At 40.4% G+C, this 20,887-nt stretch overlaps 1 protein-coding gene across 2 annotated transcripts; it reads right to left on the minus strand.

The window, feature by feature from the left end:
• Nucleotides 1–469: 469 nt before the first annotated feature.
• Nucleotides 470–19,514, minus strand: LOC115055322 (equilibrative nucleoside transporter 1-like). Of its 2 annotated transcripts, none has more exons than XM_029521041.1 (13): nucleotides 19,367–19,514; nucleotides 12,194–12,283; nucleotides 11,577–11,658; nucleotides 10,485–10,666; nucleotides 9,612–9,751; nucleotides 8,230–8,364; nucleotides 6,811–6,908; nucleotides 6,568–6,649; nucleotides 5,973–6,058; nucleotides 5,594–5,702; nucleotides 4,681–4,766; nucleotides 3,423–3,622; nucleotides 470–2,137 (listed from the first exon to the last, which is right to left on the minus strand). In XM_029521041.1, the coding sequence occupies exons 2-13, from the start codon at nucleotides 12,220–12,222 to the stop codon at nucleotides 2,026–2,028; spliced, it is 1,341 nt and encodes a 446-aa protein (XP_029376901.1). In that variant the 5' UTR covers nucleotides 12,223–12,283; nucleotides 19,367–19,514; the 3' UTR covers nucleotides 470–2,025. The 2 variants fall into 2 exon arrangements, with proteins under 2 accessions (XP_029376901.1, XP_029376902.1); XM_029521042.1 differs by lacking the exon at nucleotides 19,367–19,514 and adding an exon at nucleotides 12,834–12,876.
• Nucleotides 19,515–20,887: the final 1,373 nt, after the last annotated feature.

Raw genomic sequence — 20,887 nt, forward strand, 5'->3', positions numbered from 1 at the left:
CCAAGATACAAATGTGAGGGACTTTCAAAGTGTCTTTATGCATCTGTCCTCAGCAGAGTTCAGAGAAATGCTATGAATTACAACATGAGAAGTTACAGACCAAATCTGATGCTTCATTGTGACTCACAAAATCAGACATTTTAAGCTGTTACTGTGAGCCTGGAGCAGATTTCTCACCATTTTCTTCAGTTTTATTATGCAGAAAGGAAATATGCCCCCTGAGGATTAATCAAGTATTTCTGATTAAAATCTGGGTGCAATGGTAAATAAATACAGGTACAGAAAAGCCGATTTTCTGCTTTGATATTTTGAAGTGCTTTTTACTTTATGAAATTACTTTTCCCTCGGACATAGGGACTTACTGCTCCACCAGTTTTGACATCACTGTGTCCAGATTTTCATACTAAACTCTCACCTCCATCTTCATCAGCAGTGTGTTTCCAGAAATGACCAACAGGAGGAGCCAGTCTTAAAAATACAGATTTATTTTACCAAAGAAGCGTCTTAAATTCATGTTGGTAACAAAACTTTCATGGTTTGTGCCAAACACTGAATATGAAAGAACAGATCAATGTCATGCTTGTAAAAAACAAAATTAAGGTTCACAGGTGGTATTGTGAATACTGCATACATGAAATGGATTTTACAAAAAGCTTTAAAAAAAAAAAAAATACCATCAAGGCCACAAAAATGCAAAGAGAAAAAATACCACACTGACAGGGACGTTACTACTTATCCTGTCTCAATAAAAATAAAAACAACTCAAAACTAGTTCTGGTATAAAACTAATCTTCCATGAGAAGATGAGGTTTGATGGGAAATGGCACTGGCTTAAGAACAAAGGTGCGGTTTAAAGAGTCCCATTGAATGGCAGGTTTCAGATCCAGTAAAACTTCACATGGGCTGAAATCAATCTCTGCTTCCATTTGGTGAATCAAGTCAAACTGATGGAACAGGATGCTTTCACTGCCAATGTTCTGGTACTTTGTTATGAAGACGTGGACAAAAACTGGCCCAAGTCAACAGGAAAGTAGACGGAGAGGAGTGAAGCGGTTTACAGGTCATGGACTCCCTTCAAAGTTCATTTTCCTATGCTGTCTTTGTGCATTTGGCTTAATCAGTTTCAAAGCTGCAACAGTTGAGTGATTTCTCTTGTTTTAGGTGTGATGTGCAAAAAGCTATTGAGAATCAGTTTTCAAACTTTTGAGTTGCATTTAACAGTTGAACAAGCTGAAATCTTTGGATCCCAAAGCCTCATGGGTAAAAATGTGCTAAGACTTTATTTACAAAACCACCATGTGACTGTTTATACAAAATGGTGTGAGAGGTTGTTGGTCTCTGTGTGTTGGCCCTGTGATGGACTGGCGACCTGTCCAGGGTGAGCTGGGATTGGCTCCAGCACCCCACAACCCAGAAACAGGTAGAAGATGGGTGGATGCTTTTCACTAATGCAAGCAACATTTTATCTTTTTTTTTTTTTTTAAATTTTATGCTAAAGAATATTTTCTAAATGAGGCTGAGGGAGTAAACGTGTACGGGCCATCATTCTGTCATTGCTTTTTTTTTTTAAGATGCTGAGGAAAACTGAAAACTACTTGAAGGATTTCTGTTTTTTCTGTGTTTCTGTAATGAGTCCACTACATCCTATTCTTTTCTCTTAAACTTTTGGTTTCAATGAGCTTAGAGTTGCACTCTGACTTTATGTAATGTCAGAGAAACAGCCTCTTTGTTCAGTGGCATGGATAGAAAAACGTCCTCCATACACAGTAGAAGCTTCTGCATTTAGAGGAAATAACAGAAATATTCAGTAACATTTTGGCTCCTGCAGTCACCACGATGAGCTGGATCTCTGCTGTACACTTCAGAAGGCCGAGGGTCTCTGGTCTTCTGTGCTGGAGCATGGCTAGTTCTAAGGTACTTCCTTTTTTGTTTTTTTTCTTCATTTTGTTTGGTTTCTAAGGATGATAGCAGGGAGAAATATTGGGAGTGGGGTGGTCTACTCTACATCTACTGAAGCTTCTGTTCTTAGATCATGGCCCGGAAAGCAAATGAGACAGCGGCACCCAGAGCCAAGCCGAGGGACAAGAAGAAGGCCATGATGGCCCCTGCCGTCTCTGCCTCCTGTGGCGACACCTTCCTGTACAGCAACAACAGAGGGACAAAAGTCATCAGAATTAGTCCGTTTCCCATTAAGCTTGGTGACATAACTCGGGCCAGCTCAGCACCACTGCTGTAACTATCAGATGCACAGTGTCACATGCAGATCGGTTTGTGTGAGCCTGTTAGGTATGTCATTTGTCGACTACAGTCTTTGCGCGGTCTGGATTTGGCCTGAAAACCTGACCACGAAAGCCTGGAGTCAAATAACCAGCCTACCAACACATCTACAGCTCCGTATTTACAGATTTGATCCCATGTTTAACTCAGGTATAACCGCCTCAGCACCAACGAACTATTTTCATTTCTGTTGTGGCACAAAGTATTTTGGTTCGAGTTTTGGAATAAGAAATGGAAACTTTCTCCAATGCCTACAGGTGATCAAGACAATCACGAAGAAAATTCCAACGCTCCAGAATAACATACAGCCTTCAGAATTTCTCAACATCACAAAGCTCTCTCCAAAAAAGAAGAAAAACCTCTCTAAAATATATCACTTTCTCTCCAGCACCCATTCTATGCATCTACCAACATCAAAATGGGAAGCAGAGCTGTCTCTGTCCACTGACTTCGACTTCTGGTCCCAGATCTGCCAAAATACATTTAAAATGACAAAAAATTTAATTTAGATCTGATCCAGTTCAAAGTACACAGTTCATACATAACAGGATGCATAGAATGGGTTTCTCTCACAATATATGCACGCAATACACCCTGAACACGTCAGACTTTTTTATTTCCATGTCAATTGCAACATAGAAGCTCTCCTCCATTTTGGACTGCAGAATTACAATCTACCATTATGTGCCCCATCTTTGACTCAGCTCCTCTTTTGGGACGACACCACCCACCTGGACTACAGATCTACACAGAAACCCTTTGGACTCTCGTAATCCTGAGTGAGGTGGCAGCAAAAGCACAGCATCCTTCACTCCACCAGTTCCTACCTGGACCACCTGCTTCCCTTCCACTCTCTCTCTGTCCTTTATTGTAGCACTGCCCTCCCTGACACACAAAGGTCATTCCATTCAATAACGATCAACAAAGTAGCTTCCAGGAAGGGCTGCTGATGGTCACATACACACTGCAAGACTATAAATGCATCAATCTCATATAATGTTGAACTATGAGGACAAATGCAGAGAAAAAAAAAACTTTAAAATCTGGCAATAAAAAGAAGAACTTGTAAAAAAAAAGAGAAAAAAGAAAGCTGTTGCATAAAAAACCCACAAGAGTTGGTGTGTGTGTGTGTGTGTGTCTCTTACTTGGGTCCAAAGCACATGCAGAGACTGGCCAGGTATCCGTTGGAGAAGGAGAAGAAGATCATGAAGACGATGTACCAGGCGTCGTGTGCAAAGAGCACAGGAAAGTTGGAACGAGGCTGAACGTTACACAGCATGAAGAGCGGGACGAAGATCACACGCAGGATTACCAGGGCAGGAAGCCACTTACTGTCTTTACCCGGCTGAGGAGAGGAAGGAGGACATCGGCAACTAAGAACCACACAGGGATCAGTGGCGGCTGGGGATAGTAACAGCAGGATGTAATAAGATTTATGCATTGATAAGTTCATCAACAGAAAAACAACTACGAGTTATCGTCTGTCGGACCTTTGGCTGTACAAAGCCCTGAATATAAAGGCTCACTTCGACTTCTGGAAACATGATAAAACTAAGTCTTCAAATGTAACATACAAAAAGCAATAACTGGATCAATCAATAATAAAAACCATTGGAAGCATCATATTTTACAGTCCTTCAATTTGGTTATGAGGTAACTGTAGATGAACCTGTGTTAACATATATATACTTTTTGAATGTTTCAGAGAAAACAAACTAACTGATATTGTTGGGGCGTTTTTTAAGCAAAGCTTGTCCACAGCAGCTCTTCCTTCAGCTTCTGTGCCAGCAATTCTGCTGCTTCTAGTCATGAATAAAGCCATAAATAAGATAAAGTACAGAACAGAGATAAAGAATAAATAACGGGCTGCTTGGCTCTTCTCAGCCGCTGCAGAAGGTGCAGTCTCTGATGGAGAGCATGATGTGCTCTGGCAGCTTCCTGGAAGTCCACAAAATTCTCCTTGTTTTTTTTTTTTTTTTGCTCAAGGAGCGGGTGCTATTGCTGCAGCACATAGTTAGCCGCTCTGGTCTTTTCTCTGCAGTGGGGTGCTGTTGATTTGGTATGATTTTGCCTGTCCGCACTCAGTTGTGATGAATGTGAACGACCAGAACGGGTAAACTAACCCAGAAGGGAACTTGACAGTCGGGAAAATGTACATAAGAAGTTTGTTCTGAATAATAACAGAGGAAGCATGAGACTTCAGTCTCGTCCTCAAAATCTGGCCTCTGCACTCAAAAGAGCTTTTTACATGAAGCCTGACCCACGAGCCAACCAGCTAAATCTGGGTTCCATCCAGGCCTCTTAGTGATGATGTGAGCTCTGCTGTGCTAAACACAGCTAATGTTAGGAGCAGAGAGAAAGACTGACAGAGTTGATAAAACATCTACTTTGTGTTTTACTGACCCACATACAGACGCCCATCAGACTCCTTCCAGCCCAGTCCATTATGTTGAAGAGCAGAAAGCACGACACAGGGATGAAGTAAGTACCTGAAATGGGAGCACAAAAAGCACATGACTGTAGCAACAGCATGAGGAATGCAGAGGTGTTCGCATAAAAGGAAACTACACATTACATCAAATACCTCTGTGGTTTTCAAAGGCAGTGCTGAAAGTTTGCAGCTCTCTCTGTCGTGGAAGCTGGCAGCTGCTGTCAGTTTGGATCCACAGATGTCACCCAGGATTTCAGTTGTGACCCAGCGTCACAGCACAGTTAAAACATCCTGAGGAACTTCACACACCCTTTTTCACAGCGACTTCAGAAGGTCTGAATCCAAACTGACAACAGTTTCTGTGCTCCACAAGAGACAAGGCTGCAAACCTCTCACAGCTACTATGTAATCCATCAGGGAGAAGATGGTTTAATAAAAGATAGTGTTCAGCTTTCCTTTAAGGAAATTCTCTATATGCTTTGAAACAAATTTGTGCTTTTCTATAAATAACACCCAGCCAATGGCATCTCTGTGAGGAGAAGGTAACACAGGTAGTGTCTAAACATAAAAACAGAAATGATCCAATTCAGCCCATTCAAATGTAGGAGGACGTTTCATTTTCAATGATAAACAGCAGTTGATATCTGATTATCCAAAAACTTCCTTTTTGTTAAAAATACATCTTTTCCTCACAGATTCACCCGCTCTTCTTGTCTGATGTTCGGACAACAAATTTCACCAGTCCACAACCTTCTCATGGAGAAACAACACAACAAGGTTGATTCACTAGCGAGTTTAGGAAAAACATGTTTGGAAAAGGGCAAAAACTTGGCAGCCATCCCTTCTTCAAGTTTCTGCCTCCCTATGAAAGAAATGGAGACTCACTCCAGGCGCCTCCGTTTGCTACTGTGGACTCGACTGCGACGGTCACAGCTGGGAATACTCCAATGGTGATGGTGAAGATGAAGCACACTGACAGAGCCATCACCCAAATCTGAGGAGCACATCAGAGGAATATTATACACATAAATAGGTACAGGATGGAAGATGCACATCAAGATACAAGAGGAGGTGATTATCCGATGTGCTACAGCTGGTACTTCTACAGCTACAAGGACGAGATGAAGTTTTCACACAATGTTGCTAATTCAGACAAAGATTGGGTTGCTTAAAAAATGTCTCCATTCATAAAATATCAGTATTAAGTGGATATGCACAGTGATGTGCGTTCATTTGCCATGATGTGAAGAAGTCGTCACTTCACCTGTTTGAAGATGTTGAACACAGACACAGTGGGTTTGGCCTCGTCCTCCACCAGACTCACCACTGGCCGCTTCTCTGCTGAACTTTCTGAGAAACAAACAAACAGCTCTCCATCATTACGCTGGCATGTAGACCATGTTGGTGTATTTAAAAAGATCTGACTCATCAACACAAGGTTCCCACTGATTACACAAAAAAAAGGGCCAAAAACTCGCTCAGGGGTTGGAATTCGTTTATACAATATATAAAAGCTCAAACATACATAGCATTGGATTATATTGGATATATAATTCAAGCATTTTGGTTTTTTTCCTGCAAAAACATAGGGGACCTGCAGACATTTCCCCATGTTGAACCTTTTTTACAAAAGATGAGCAACTGTGTCATCACAAATAATAACTAGCCTTTTAGAGTTTAAGTTGTTAATTAAAGGAATCGTGAAACCGTGAACACTCCCTAGGTGATCTGGTTCCTTGAGGCTCTATAAAATTCAAGCGGGGCACTTTAATAAAAAAGGACATGTGGTGCCAGGCCTACAATGCATGCACAAGTTTTTTCAGAAAGTAGAACCTGACTTGAAAAGATACTGCATGTACCTTTTTTGAGCAAGTCCATCTTGTTCTCCTCATCAGCAGAGGGTCTGGCTCTATTAGTCTCCATGTGGTACTGGAAAAATTCCTGTTGACAGAAGCAAAGCAACAGCGATGAGCCAAGCCTGTGAAGGTAGTAGAGAGAAAGCTGTCCAGAAAGTTAATGAGAGCAAAATGGAAACTAATGGGGAAAAAAAAAACAACAACAATATAACACAAAGTTTAATTCATAAAAAAATGTGGCCTCACCATCCTGGGCAAAACCAGGTAGGAAAGTATGGCCAAGAGAACAACAACACAGGCTGTGATGAAGTAACCAAAAGCACTGTCCTGCAGGGCTGATCCAGCTGCAGAAAAAAGAGAAATACGGTCATTAGTGTTTTCAAAACTGTCATCAAGAATATTTACTATACTGAATTGAGACACATGAATAATTCCATTACGTTTTTGTCAGGCAAAGAAGGCACAAAAAAAGGCACATGTGCAAAAACGGGGAGAAAAAGCCACCGTGTTTGTCATTGTGCCTTGATGAACACTTTAAATGAGTGTCCAAATTGTTGCAAATTATTTAATGAATAAAGAAATGAATCAACTAAAGATTAGGGGTCTACATTATGACGGAACCACCAGCAACTCAGGAATCAATACGGACCAACAGACCTTAAGGTATATCTGCTCATCAATACTCAACAGCTGGAAAAAAAAAAAAGAATAGACTTTCTCCACAAAAACCAAACCATTATGGTACTGTCGTCAGGACTATAGGCATGCTGTAGCATTTTATAAGACATGAACACAAAATTCATCCCTAAACCCATTTGCACAGCATTTGTATAAATATGCATCCAATTTTCATTTAACAGTGGAAATAAAGACTTGGTTCACCCAATACGCGCGCAACGAATGTTGCGTAGGGCCATGCAAACTAATAGAGGCCCGGTGGAAAAAAAAATAAATAAAGTGACAACCTGATGTCACTGATGTGTCCACGTGTGTCCACTGCATTAGCGTTTAGCTGCGATGAAGCAACGTTATCCCTCGGGGAAGGAAAAAAGGAGGAAGAAACAGCATGATAATGAACTACGGGAACAGCGGGTCAGGTAACTCTCCTCTGTGGGTGGGAGCGTGGGAGGGACTAGTGCTGTTTGACCTACATAAACAGGACGGTGAACCCCGGTCTCCGTTTGTCTGCATCTTGCTTGCTTCTATAGTTAGTAGTTGTAGTGTAGTTACAACTGTACTTATACAAAATGGAAAGTAATAAATAAATATTGACTAAGATTGAATTTTGTTTGCTTGGATAGCCCACAGGCAAATACAGATGCAGATATCTTAGTGAATAAATAAAACTTGTGAAATATTATGTCAATGGTGCTAAATTAATTATATATATAATTATATATAATATATTATATATAAATAATTACCTACATTTGAAAATTTTTGGAGTTCAATAAAGAGGGCCCCTTAGCAGAATTTTGCCTGGGGCCTCATGGAGGTCTGAACCGGCTCTGAATAAAAACATTATTTATTGAGGTAAACTCTTAATTTTTATTTTATTAGTACTTGGAATTACAAACTGTGCAGGATTAATATTTCTAGTGGACAGCAACACATGTAATGCTAATGCTCGAAGCTGTACACTGGTACACTGTGTGATAGACATACTGGCCAGGGCGCAGATCATTGAGAAAGCGGCAAAGGTGCCAGCGAGTCCCTGTCCACTCATGATGGGAGTGGTGTAGGAGGCGGGCAGCATCCCAGCCAGCCCGAACAAGCTGCTCTGAAGAATTGCACCAAATGCTGGAACAGAAATTATAAGATAAGCATTATTTAATTTCAGTGTCAAGCTTAACAGTCATAGTAAAACTAAAACATAAAAAAAACAAATAAACAACCACCCAACAAAAAAAAAAAGAATTTTGTCCCACATTTTTGTCCCATAGAATCAGAAAAGGGGGCCAATAAAACAAACTGTCAAATTGAGAGATGACGCCCTCTCTGAAAACAACATGATAAAGTAAATGTTCTGCAGAGGTGTTACATAACTGTTTTTCTTCTATCATTTCATCCAAGGCCACAGCCCTTTTCAAAAAAAAACTTGCATAACATCAGTGAATTACAACATCTTCATTAGATGACTGATCTTTCCACCAATAAGAATGTGCCAATATCAATATCAAAGCTTCAAGGTCATGACATCCTTCCCCTCTAACTAAAACATGGGCTGTTCCTTGTGAGGATCTGAAGGTCAAGACTGACCCAATAGGGATGAGGAGGGGGGTGAGCTTATCCCTGCTGCTCACAGAGTCATTGTAAACAAACAAACACAGTGAGATGTAGACAAAGTGTTCTGAGGCTCAGTGTGGTGCAGCAGCATGTGAGTGGCTCCATATGAGGGGATTCCCCAAAGACAGAGGATGCATATGATCTCCATCAGAGGGGAAAAAAAAAAAACACATGAAAACAAAAATCTTGCCTGAGTTCAATTTGGAAATGAAGTAAAAACAGAATGCTGAAAAAAAACATATCCTGTCCAACTCAAAACTGTAACAACAGTTCGCTTGGGAAAGCTGACATGTTTTATTTTGGTTTTTGAGGTTTTGATTCTGTGCCCTGTAATTTGTGTTGCTGGGGACTGCACATAAAAAAATGTCTGCGATTTGGCATTTCCACAAACCCAGTGAACACAAGGCTGAAATGTATTTCGAACCCCTTTTCCTATTTTAGAGAACAACTAGGTATTTAGTGCAACAACTACCAGAACACTGTGGAATGGCTACATCATTTCCTACTGATTGGTCCAAAAAACACAACACCTCTCCAAAATGGGTAGCGCTAACATGGGCAGAAAGTCAGTATGGATGAAGAAAACTAAAACAAACTCAGTCTAATCATCAATTCGTGATTGGTGGTAGTAGCCGACAAGTATAGGAGGAGTTATGTCCCTGTTATAGGTTTGGTCCGTTCTTTTCAAAGGGCTGGGACACTTTCCCTGCAGTCACTGACAGGAAATATAATCAATATTACTTGTGTGTTTAAAAACTCACAATTGATGCAGACAATTTTAATCATAGTGATGGTGAAGAAGGGCAATGGGGCCATGTCCACCTTGACAAAGACTGCTGTCAGCAGGAAAACCACCAGGATGACTGTCAGGCTGCCAGAGATGCGCAGCTTCTGAGGAATCCTGAGTCACGAACAAAGAAACAAAACTTAGATATGTACTCACAAGCAACCCAACCACTAGACAAGAAGCATGCTACAAGTTAAAAATACATTTAACACACTTGGTTGCTTGGTTGAACAAATAACCAATTACATATTTGTTAAAAGATGTGCTCGGACACAGAAACTTTGTAACGGTGTAGAATGTGGAATTGTAGGATAGGATTCATTGTTCAACTTATGTCAAAGATTAAGCAACAGGGTTTTGTAAAAATCTAATGCATTCGAACTGATAATGTTCAAATTTGCATAAATGTGAAAAATAGGGAAGTTCACAGAAGGCAACTTCTCTGTTTATGCCAAAATGTCAAGAGAAAGTGTTTAAGTTGCGAGGAGAAGCAGGGAGAGGTAAAGAAGTTCAGGTGTAATAAAGAACATAAACAGCATTCCTGGGTATGTTTGTAGAGCAGAAGAGTCCAGTTGTGGTTGGGGTCCACCCTGATCTCTTTAAATCTGTCGTCTAATTAAAGCCAACATACTGGAAGCATGGAGACAAATATTCATATAACAGGACCATGCTGCCGATAAATGAGCAGGACTGCGGGTAGAAAGAGTGGAAAAAATAAAAAGTGCAAAACTGTGCTGGTCAATCCAATCTAATATGTGTTGGCCTTAGGGTTTTAGTTTACTTCTTCTTTACTGAATGTTTGCTGTTTTTCCTCTTGGCATGAACATGTCAATATGCAGGTGGATACCTCTGATGCAAAAATGAGTTGAGGCAGGTGAAAATGAGCAGAGGCACCATGGCGCACAGCGTCATCACGTTGTTAAACTTTGCCTCCAGCACATTGCCACCATCTTCCGCATTCAAAGTCCCATTAGCTGTCTTATTAGAGAGCAGGTCGGTGGGTTGGGTCCTTAGCCGACTGGTGAAGTACTGGGGAGAAATGATGAGGAGCAAGTTTGTATTGTGGGAATATAATGTTCAGATGATGTGAAAAAGAATACTGTTAGCTTTTAAACCTTGAATTTTATCTACACTTGAGAAAAAATTCAAGAAAATAAATATCAACCAATTTCAAAGTCCTAAAAAGGAAACATTGACTAAATACCAATAAACTAATAAATGACTAATCCATCCATTTATATCCTGAAGGCGGACTGAATGTTAGAAACACAGTTGAATCAGCACCTCCCTAAAGATTTTAAAAGGCAGGACTGCTTTAAGATGCACTTACGTCACATCAAGGTGCTTCTAATCAACTGCTTATGGGTTGAGGAAAAAAAGTGGTGGCATCACATTGATGAAATATTGCAAACATTACATGCAAATTTAAAAATACAGAGCACGAAAAAGCTGAAATCATAGTATACAATGTGAATTTGATGTACTTGAAGGCATACACTCATAGTACAGCCGTATTTATTGAGGTGGTTCGTAAACAAATTCTATGAGCTATTGGGTTTCTACAAAAATCCCCCAAAGGTCAGGTTCATATAAACTCACTGTGGAAATTCAGACCAAAATTCCACATTTTAAGAGATTAACCCTTTAAGGATCTAAAAGAATGACGGGGGATTAGGCAAGCTTTACCACAAACATGAAAATCCACCTAGCTGGAGGCCAGCCATCCTGAGAGAAGACAGATGCTTTTGAAGGGAATGTAAACAAACAACTAAGGTGACCTTCCTAACATTTTAATTAACCAGTCAACAACCATAAGACCATCAACAGAGCTCCGTCTTTGCTTCCATCTTTGTGTTGTCCAAGTATCAGTCACACATTCATCTACAAGTTCTCACAATTTCAGACGATTGCAACTGTCCTAAAATGCTGTTTAACTTACCATTGTTGCCGTCATAAAGAAATTCCACGGTAAGAGGGTTCCCAAGCCCAGGATGAAGAAAATTATCCATACTGCATTGTATCTGGGAAAGAAATAAGTTCATATAAGAGGCCATTAGTGAAGTCATTCGACTTATTTACAAACAATTTACAACAACTTGTTTCCTGGATCTCATCCAAATCTCTGTCAGCACAAGCAGAGAAGTACATAAGTTTTTGAAAATATTGACATAGGACATGCTGGCCAGACCCAAGAGCAGCTTCAGTAACAGACTCATTCCACTGAGCATCACAGGAAGTCATCCCTGGCCAATGAACTCTATAACTCTGCCCTCTGATAAACATTGATCCATTAATATTTATGCAATAATCTCCAACACTGTTTGCTAAACCATACATATCTTGTACTTATCTGTATATACACAGCACAGTTTGTATTTTCACCTTTTATTTATCTATTACTTTGTATGTTAGTACTTATTTATTTCACATTTTCTCCATGTCATAACTCTTAAGTAGTTACACATTTCTGGTAATATTTTGAATTTTGAACACCCGTAACAAACAAAATTTTCCCCTGGGAACGAGACTCAAACACTTAAAAAGTGCTTTTCTTACTTGTCACGAGGTGCGTTGATGGCTGTCATGGTTGTTGCTTGTGAGGTGGAGACACGGGTATGTCAGAGTTATATCGGAGGCCCACCACGTCTGAAATGTACAGATAACAGACATATTTTCAGTTTAAAATATCGAGACTGTGCCTGCCAACATTCATCATCAGCAGCTATCAGTCTCCCCTTCTATCATTCTGATTAGATTTTAAAATGCAGATTCATGTATTGACCAACACCGCTATTTAGTAAAAGGGCTGCAGTGCATTCAGTGAATGTAATAAATCATTTCACTTAAAAAGCTCATCTGCTCCAAATTTAGTGGCTGCAAACCAGCATCGTTGGCAGAAAGTCAAACTTTGCAACATAGACGAGCATAGACCGCTCAGCTTCCTATATTTTGCGTTGTACCTCAGTCAAGGGTTTAAAAAAAAAAAATTGCCCCAAGTTGTTCAAAACTCCAAACATGTAACTGGTTGATTTATAATCCTGCCACTTTGAGATAAAGTTGCATAACAGTGATGATACAAGACAGCATTTACACAATATAAATTAAATGGTGAAAACATGGCTTAAACTAAAGTTCACTCCCATTAAGACTACATAAAATCATATTAAGTAAAATCACTTTTTCTAAAGTTACTTACAAGAAAGAGTCCTCTTTTCTCTGCTCAGATGCACATCTAACTCATTGACCAAACGAGCTTCATTTTATACGGCGTAGGCTTAGTAGGTGTGCACATTACTGCCTGCAGCACATTGGGCCTGCCCTCTTCACATCCTACTGGTACTCCTCCTTCCCTTTAGCTCAAGAGACACTGACCTCCTCCACCTACACATTTTTTTATTAACATTCTTATGTGATGACGTGAAGGGCTGTTTGAGTCCACAGTTTGGGGGGGTTTTGCCTTAATTTTCTTCTTTTTGGCTCTCTGCGTGCCATTTATCAAATTAGTACAGACAGCCCTTCTTAATTTCACCTGGTATTTCCCTCTGTTTCCTACTGTCGACTAATTTCTTCCTTCATTCCATCCACCGTTTCTCCTAATTTTATTACTTTCATGTGTATAGCTCCCTTTGGCCTTCCTCATATAATCATTATTTGCCTCCTATCCCGAGTGTCTTGTATTTCATTGTGCTCTCAGTTCTCTAAATGTTTTTCTTCAAGACACTTCCTCCTTCAAAAGCACAGGCTAATTTAATATTTAACGACATTAAACAACACAAGTTGGAGTTAGCATTGTCTCACTGATGTGTGCTCACAAGAGCACAAACTGATGTAGTACACACATACAGTACAAATATTTTACATCTGAGGAAATGCATTCACTGCCCTAGTTGTAGAGCTCATTTTAGTCAGTTATGTATCATGTAAATGTGATTTCATTATTCAGAGGAAAACCCTGCAGGAGCCTCTTAACTCTTATCATGTCTTCACATTCTACATACTCGCCTTGTCCTGTGTCAAAAATAGCACGCCCCCACTAAACCCTCCAAAATAAAGACGTTTATTTATGTGACTTCTGTTCATTTTAAACCCCAATGTTTTTTTCCTGAAGAAACAGCTTGTGATTCATCACACACTTTGCTAATGTCTGGGTTTTCCTTTTTCAACAGTGCAAAAAGACTGACTTTAATTAGTGCACATCATTAATTAAAGTGATTACATTTTTATATAGCATAGCCTTGTGGCTGGGTGACCCCAAGGACAGATAACACAAAAAAGAGGAAATAATAAAGACACTGAACCACTGCAACTTTCAAAATGTGGAGAGTATTTTTATCCAAACACACAGTAAATTGATAGACACTGAAAACTATATTCTTCCTTAGCCATATCATCCAAACACAAGACTGGCAGGCAGGGTTTAAAGTAATTCATTTCTCTGCATTGATTGTGGTTGAATCCAATGTTTGGATTCTGTAAAGACACACACAAACATTGACTAATACACACACGCGCACACACACACACACACACACACACACACACAAAACGTATCATTAGTCTAAATTATTATTCTGTGGAGACAGCACGGCGGCAAAGTGGTTATCAACAAGAAGGTCATGGGTTCGGTTCCCCTTTCTGTGCGGAGTTGCATGTTCTCCTAAATAAACCTCTACAGTCCATTCTAAAAAAAATGCTGGTTTACTCCTGTCACAGATTCCTGCATAACACCCTGCTCTCAACCCAACACGTTATCATACGAGCCAGCTGGCGTGTGCTTCCTACTGTTGAAATGGTGCCCACCACACACACACACAGGCACTTTGCAGCCTGTAGAGTGGTACCACACTTGTAATCTTACAGTTCTTGGAATCGTACTCCACAGTAATTTAGTTTCCTCCTATAATGCCAAGGTAAAAAATATTGTTCCTGCCAATAGGGGGCAGTTCAGAGCAACAGTATTTTAAAAAAGGTAATGTTTTAGCATCAGAGTAACTTGTGATAGCCAGAATATAAATCTGCAACTGTTTATTAGAGCAGCAGCTGGCAAAAATGTGAACTGGATAGACCTGCATCTTGGAAACAGGACAGAATCTTAATGGAGAAGGAGAGGAGTGTATTTTTCCTGTCTAAGAAGCATACTTCTCTCACAGGGTCAACTTTATTCCCAGGCTGACAGACAGAATAGTCAGGAAATTAACCCCCTTTCCTCAAGCTTAGGATTCCCAATGCTGCAGGAAGGAAAACAATTCTTAACAGTGTCAAAATATTTGTTGTCTGAAAGGTGATTCTGGGAATTAACAAGAGTAAACAAACAAACAGAATTAGGAATACTTTTTTAACCCACAGAGGGAAATTGCGCTCTTCAGACACTTAACTTCTAAAAGTTATGGAAATGTAAAATCTGATGGCAGTGGGAATCTTTCTGTCCTGTACTGTAGGTGGATTAACTGTGCCCTCTCGTGGTTTCTCTGACCCACTATGGTCTATCTTCCTCTGTGTGCATTGCTCCATCACAGCTCCTTGTGAGTCTTATCTGGTTCCAATCAGTTTGTCCAGCTGCCTTGCACCATTTTGGAGACTTGATCAGATGCAATCTGAGCCTCCTTAAGAAAGAGGCAGCGCCCCTTTCCGTTGAGTGAATCTTTGTTAGGAGACCAACCCAACTTGTTATCCAAGTGTACTCAGAGATTTGTAGGTTGGCACCACCTCAATCTGCACTCCAAAAATCTTCATTGGATTGAAATTCCAAAATCCACCAGTAGGCGGCGGTATTTGTGACTCATCACTGAAGGTTTTTATCAGATCCCTGTCCATCTATGATGCACACCACAATAGCAGAATCATCCAAGTATTTCTGGATGTGGCAAATGTCAATGTTGTAATTGCAGTCTGCTGTTTACAATTTGAACAAGACTGTGGCCACAAAAGCCCCCATGCTGCTCATGACTGTCCCTGAGATGTAGTATCTCAACCTGACAAACTCTGGTCTTTCAGTCGGGTAAATTGGGATCCAGGAAACAAGTGAGGTGTCATCTCCGATCCCTTTGAGCTCGTGTCTGAGGACGAAGGGTCGGATGGCGCTGAATGCACTGGAAAAAAAATCTAAGGACATAATTCCCACATAAGCGTCAGATTCTTCCATGCAAAAGAGGGCATGATGGAGCATGTAAAGGGCATCCAGTCATTTGTTTTTGTATGCAAACTGGAGGGGGTCAAGTGTGTATTTGATCTTGGGTCACATTCAGAGTAGAAACCGCCGCCACAGGCTTTTCATGACCAGTCTGTTGTTGTCTAGTTTGATCAGGAAAAAGACCTAGTTCAACAGGGTGACATATTTCATCCTCATCTGGAAGTTTGCTACATACCTGCCAAGCCAATTATAACTGCACCCACTGCCTCATTGTGTTTCCAATTTCACATTGTTCCTAGAATGAGCAGGCGGACAATGGGCAGGCATCACATGCACCATGCTCACCAGCCTGGAGGACTCCCCGTCCTTTACACTTATGACGTGGTACATTGACTTTTACAGCACAATACCTATTTCACACTTTGTTTCATCAAGCACAAAATTACTGACTTTGTCCTCGGCCTGCCGAAAGAGATCACACAGGAGAAGGATGACTGTTGCTTCACCTTAAAAATGAATATGCACACTTCTCCAAAATGTTTCATTGAGAACATTTGAGAACATTGAGAAACTACTTTTTCTCAAGCTGTCTGATTTGTGTTTTTGAATGATGAACGACAGGATTGTTTGGTGAGCTCAGGTGGAAACGTAGATGTTATGGTTACAAGTGCAGCTACTTGTCCATGGTTATGCCATTACAGCAAGTACAATGGCCATCAGGCGTAAAGATGGGACAATGTATTGGTCAAAGAAAAAAAAAAAGAAAAAAAGAAAAAAGGTTATGCTCCATCTGCTAAGTAGATTGGAGCATTGTCTTCCTTCCGCACTCATTGTTCAGGCTTTTTCTATATAATTTGTGAACCATCCGGGGCAGAATTGCTGATTTAACTTTCTCTGGAATATGCAGCCATTCACCGGGACAACAAATGCCATTTGCCTTAACATTACATATCCACACACCATGGGTTAGTGTGCTGCTGGCTTTATAAAACTGGACAGGTGAAATCCTAATGATAGAAAAGGATTTAACAGCTATTATGTCAAACCTTTTTTCAGGGCTTTTATGGTGCAAATACAAGGACTCCTTTGTCCTACTGTACAGACATTTCATCACCCCACATGGACACAGAGGCATGTGTCAAGCCAAGCAGATGCAGCAGGTCTATGCAACACTGTTTGGCTTCTAATGATCTAACCTACAATGAGACAGAATCCATTAAGATGAACTCAAACAAACCTCTGACAACATCAATCTGACCTTTGTTTTCTTCAAACCTTGTGTCATAGATCCAATTATAAACAAGGTTTAGCTGGATACAGGCGTTTACTAGACCACACATTTAACACAGCATTTTTTTTTTCCCCTGGGTGTGGATGAGTGGAAATCAAATGTCCTTTGTACAGCAAGACGATTGGGGTAACTGTACATGAAGATATGAATCACATTTAACCACAGAATGTCAAATGAATAACAATTTAACCAGTTAAAAGTTTGTATTGCTCTGTTGAGTTCACAGAAATGTTTGTTAGTTAATCTTTGTTATTGTAACAGGTCAAATGGTGCTCTCACAGACTTATGGCCCATTATTAGAGGTTTCCATGCTATGGGACGTATGAATTTAATCAAGATAACAAAAATCCATTGTGGGAAACAATGGTACAGGAACAGGAAAGGAGACTTTGATGAAAGACTAATGAAACTGGCATAAAGGTGAATCCTGGGGAGATAACACTAAGTGAAAGAAAAACACATCCATGCATGCCCTAAGAGGGGGAAGGTCTTCAAATCTATTGTCTTTAGCCTGACCTGCACACTTTTTGCCTCAAATTATTTCCTGCCACACTGATGAGGAACAAAACCTGTATCTTCATTTGATCCAGTTCATCAGATTGAATAGCTGACTGATGAACTGGCAGGAATGGCTCTACTTATCACTGTGACCACACAACAGTCATAGCAGTGATGTGTAAGAGAGGGACAAACAGTGCAGCTTGCATACTCTCTTTAATGAGTGTTGACACAGACCGTGACACAAAAAGTTGTCACCAGCCAGAAATTATGAATAATTTAGTCAATCAGCAAAGACACTGATAGATGACATCTGTTTCCTGGTGTGGTTTTTTTAGCATTTAAGTAAACAGGTGGGAAAACTTAACTCCCACTCCCAAAAAGCAAATGCACATGTGCACCCAGCGGAGGGCCATGGCTGCTGTCCCATCAGCTGTTTGGATGAAAACAAAGCCACTATTCTGGTGTGCACGTCTCCTTGCTTTAGGGTCGGGAGAATCCAAATATCACCAACACTGAGACGGAGACTTGCCAGGAAACACTCACTCAGTCACAGCATGAAGATCTCGTCTCATTGAAAGGCATTATAGTTATCCTGAACTAAATATTACGACACAACAAAACTACCCCCCGTCTACGTTCTGAAAAGACTAATCCCACCATTTGACGACATAATGTATTTATGGTACATTTAAAAATAAAACAATTTCCCCCACAATGCTGAGAAACAGCGATATAACCCTCCACTCAGACTGATCATTTTCATGAGAAAACTTTCAACCAACTCTTTTCTTAATTTCTTCCACCGTCAGGTCATGTGATACAGCAACAAGTCTTGTGTTACTACCACTGAAAATGTAATTAAAGCCACAAGACACGCAAATGTTTCCCCCAAAGGCTCTGGGTCATGTGCCTTATAATTTATTACCAGGGTCTGTGGAGACTAAAAACTTTGCTTAAAACTGAACATGATAGCCATTCAATTTACTTCAACACCCATTCATGAAGAGCTCATGTCGACAGGCAGATTTTCATCACAAAATGAAGCAGATAGGTCAAGAATTTAGAGTTTCGACAGATTCAGTGCTACATCACTGTTCAAATCACAAGACACATCGGCGCTTCCAATACAATAAATAATCATTTGGGAAATTTTTATGCACTCACACTAAGTAGTTTTGCAATTACTAAGAAAAGATTTATTGCTTTCCTCAAATTATTATATATTTAAATGGCGCAATTTCTGTTGGTTCTGCAAAACAGGCCGATTGACCTCCAGGATCTTTACCATGCAGTTTTTCCTCACTTTCTAACAATCATTGCAGCGGATAGTACTCATGGTGTAATGCGACGTTTCACATCCTCAATTTTCTTACAAGCTGAGGGCTAAATCTGAGGAGAAAATTGTTGCCAAATGTCTGTCAGTGACAATAAAGCCCGCATTCTCTTCTGCGTCCAAAATTTTCCATGAGGCGGCTCGGCGGTGATCCCCAGCCGGCTGCAGTGAGCGAACGTGCGGCCGCTCGGATCGCGCCGGTTGGCGCTAAATTTAATTGCCCATCTGCAGCCAACAAAGGGCCGCGCGACAGTCCGGCAGCGCCGCAGCACCGGCCCGGGGAGCGGGTCCGCCCGGACCGCTGACGCTGTCCGGTTCGGTTTCGAACGGAGGGCGCGTTCTAACGTCACGTTCAGTTCGGTAAAATGTGTTTAGGGTTTGTTTGTGTTGTCTTTTTTGTTTGTTTGTTTGTTTGTTTGTTTGTTTGTTTGTTTGTTTGTTGTATCAGGCGTTGAGTGTGGCGGACGGTCCTACCTGCTCTGCCGGAGCCGGCTCCTGGTCCGTCTGGTCCACTCTGAGTCCTCTGAGCTTCTGGAGCCGCTTCACAAGTAGACTCTGTGATGCGTTCATGGGCTCCTCCAAAATGTCGCTTTCAGTCAGTGTCCTGCACTCTTCCCAATCCAATTCCTCCAGAAAGACAATCGATTCCGTTTCAGTGCCGGTAATGGAGACTAAATCAATATAAACACAGCAGTGAGAACCAAATCAGCTGCAACTTGCTCCACAACCACAGCGGTTAAACAGTTGACTACCCATCTAAGTGTTATTTATTCAATGTCTTTATGGATTAGCATGTTAATAATGCGAAATATGATCATTATCTAAACAACGATCATTTAAATACATATGATAGAATTTGTTAATCTAATCAATAATTAGATTGAACCTCATTTTTGAACCACGAAACGATGGTGCTGTCATACTTTCTCGAACTGTACATTTTGGCTGCGTTTGTTTAAAAAAAATGGAATGACTTATTTGTGAGAAAATTTCCTCACATTTTTATATCATACACATTTTGTATAAAAATTTATGTACTAGAATAAGACTACGTTAGTTTCAATTAAATACTTCATAAACTGTCAAGCGTTCGATTTAAACTACACTGAACTGTAATTGTATGATTTCCAATAATATATGAAGGCATCATCTGAATCTGGGAAGATGGAGAAATTTCTGTTTTGATTTGGGATGACAAATAAAGTTGACTGTTACCCATTACTCAGCTCTTGTGCAAAGTACGTTTGGTGAATAATCTTACCAGAATTTGTGAGCTGGTGGATATGTAATGCTACAGTATTACTGTAAAGCATCAATGACAAAATATAGGTTAAAAAAAAAAAGAAAAAAGTTAAATCACAATATGATGATAACTTTGTGTCATTTCATGATCTAAATTATATCTGCTGCAGTGACGCCTAAGGTCATTGAAAACAGTGGTTCCAATCAGACTTCATTCAGCCATCCATTCAGTAAATGCATTTAGGCTGACCCCTTTCACTTGACCCTCTGCACTGACAGGCTGGCTTTGTGTCCGACTCTTTGTACATACATGTCCTATTTCTGTGGGGGGCTGCTTTGTTTCCTGCTAGTAGTATCAACTGACCCGTTTTTCATGCCCACTCAACAGCTTACCTGTTCCTCATTTCCAGCTCCCTAATAAAATATATGCCAACCCTCCTGATTGGAAGATGCCTTTACACTGCACACTTAATCAGGTTGTGGATCACATTTGTTTCCTGTGTTACTGCAGATGCAGCACTCTTCCTGAAGGTCAATGCTGACTGTGTTGAACAGTCACATGCATTTCATCAAGGACAAAACACCCCAAATAATGATAAGAGGCATGGAGTTTGCAAGAGGGAGCTTAGAGCAGGGCTTTTCCAGATGAAAGCTATTACAAACATCAAACTCTTGTGTTGTAAATGAGATGGAACAAATAGTTCCCTTGAGAAAAATGTAAATAAATTAATACCATTTGCCAAAATAATTCCC

This window comes from Echeneis naucrates, chromosome 15 (genome assembly GCF_900963305.1).
Source record: "Echeneis naucrates chromosome 15, fEcheNa1.1, whole genome shotgun sequence".
NCBI classification, from domain to species: Eukaryota; Metazoa; Chordata; class Actinopteri; order Carangiformes; family Echeneidae; genus Echeneis; species Echeneis naucrates.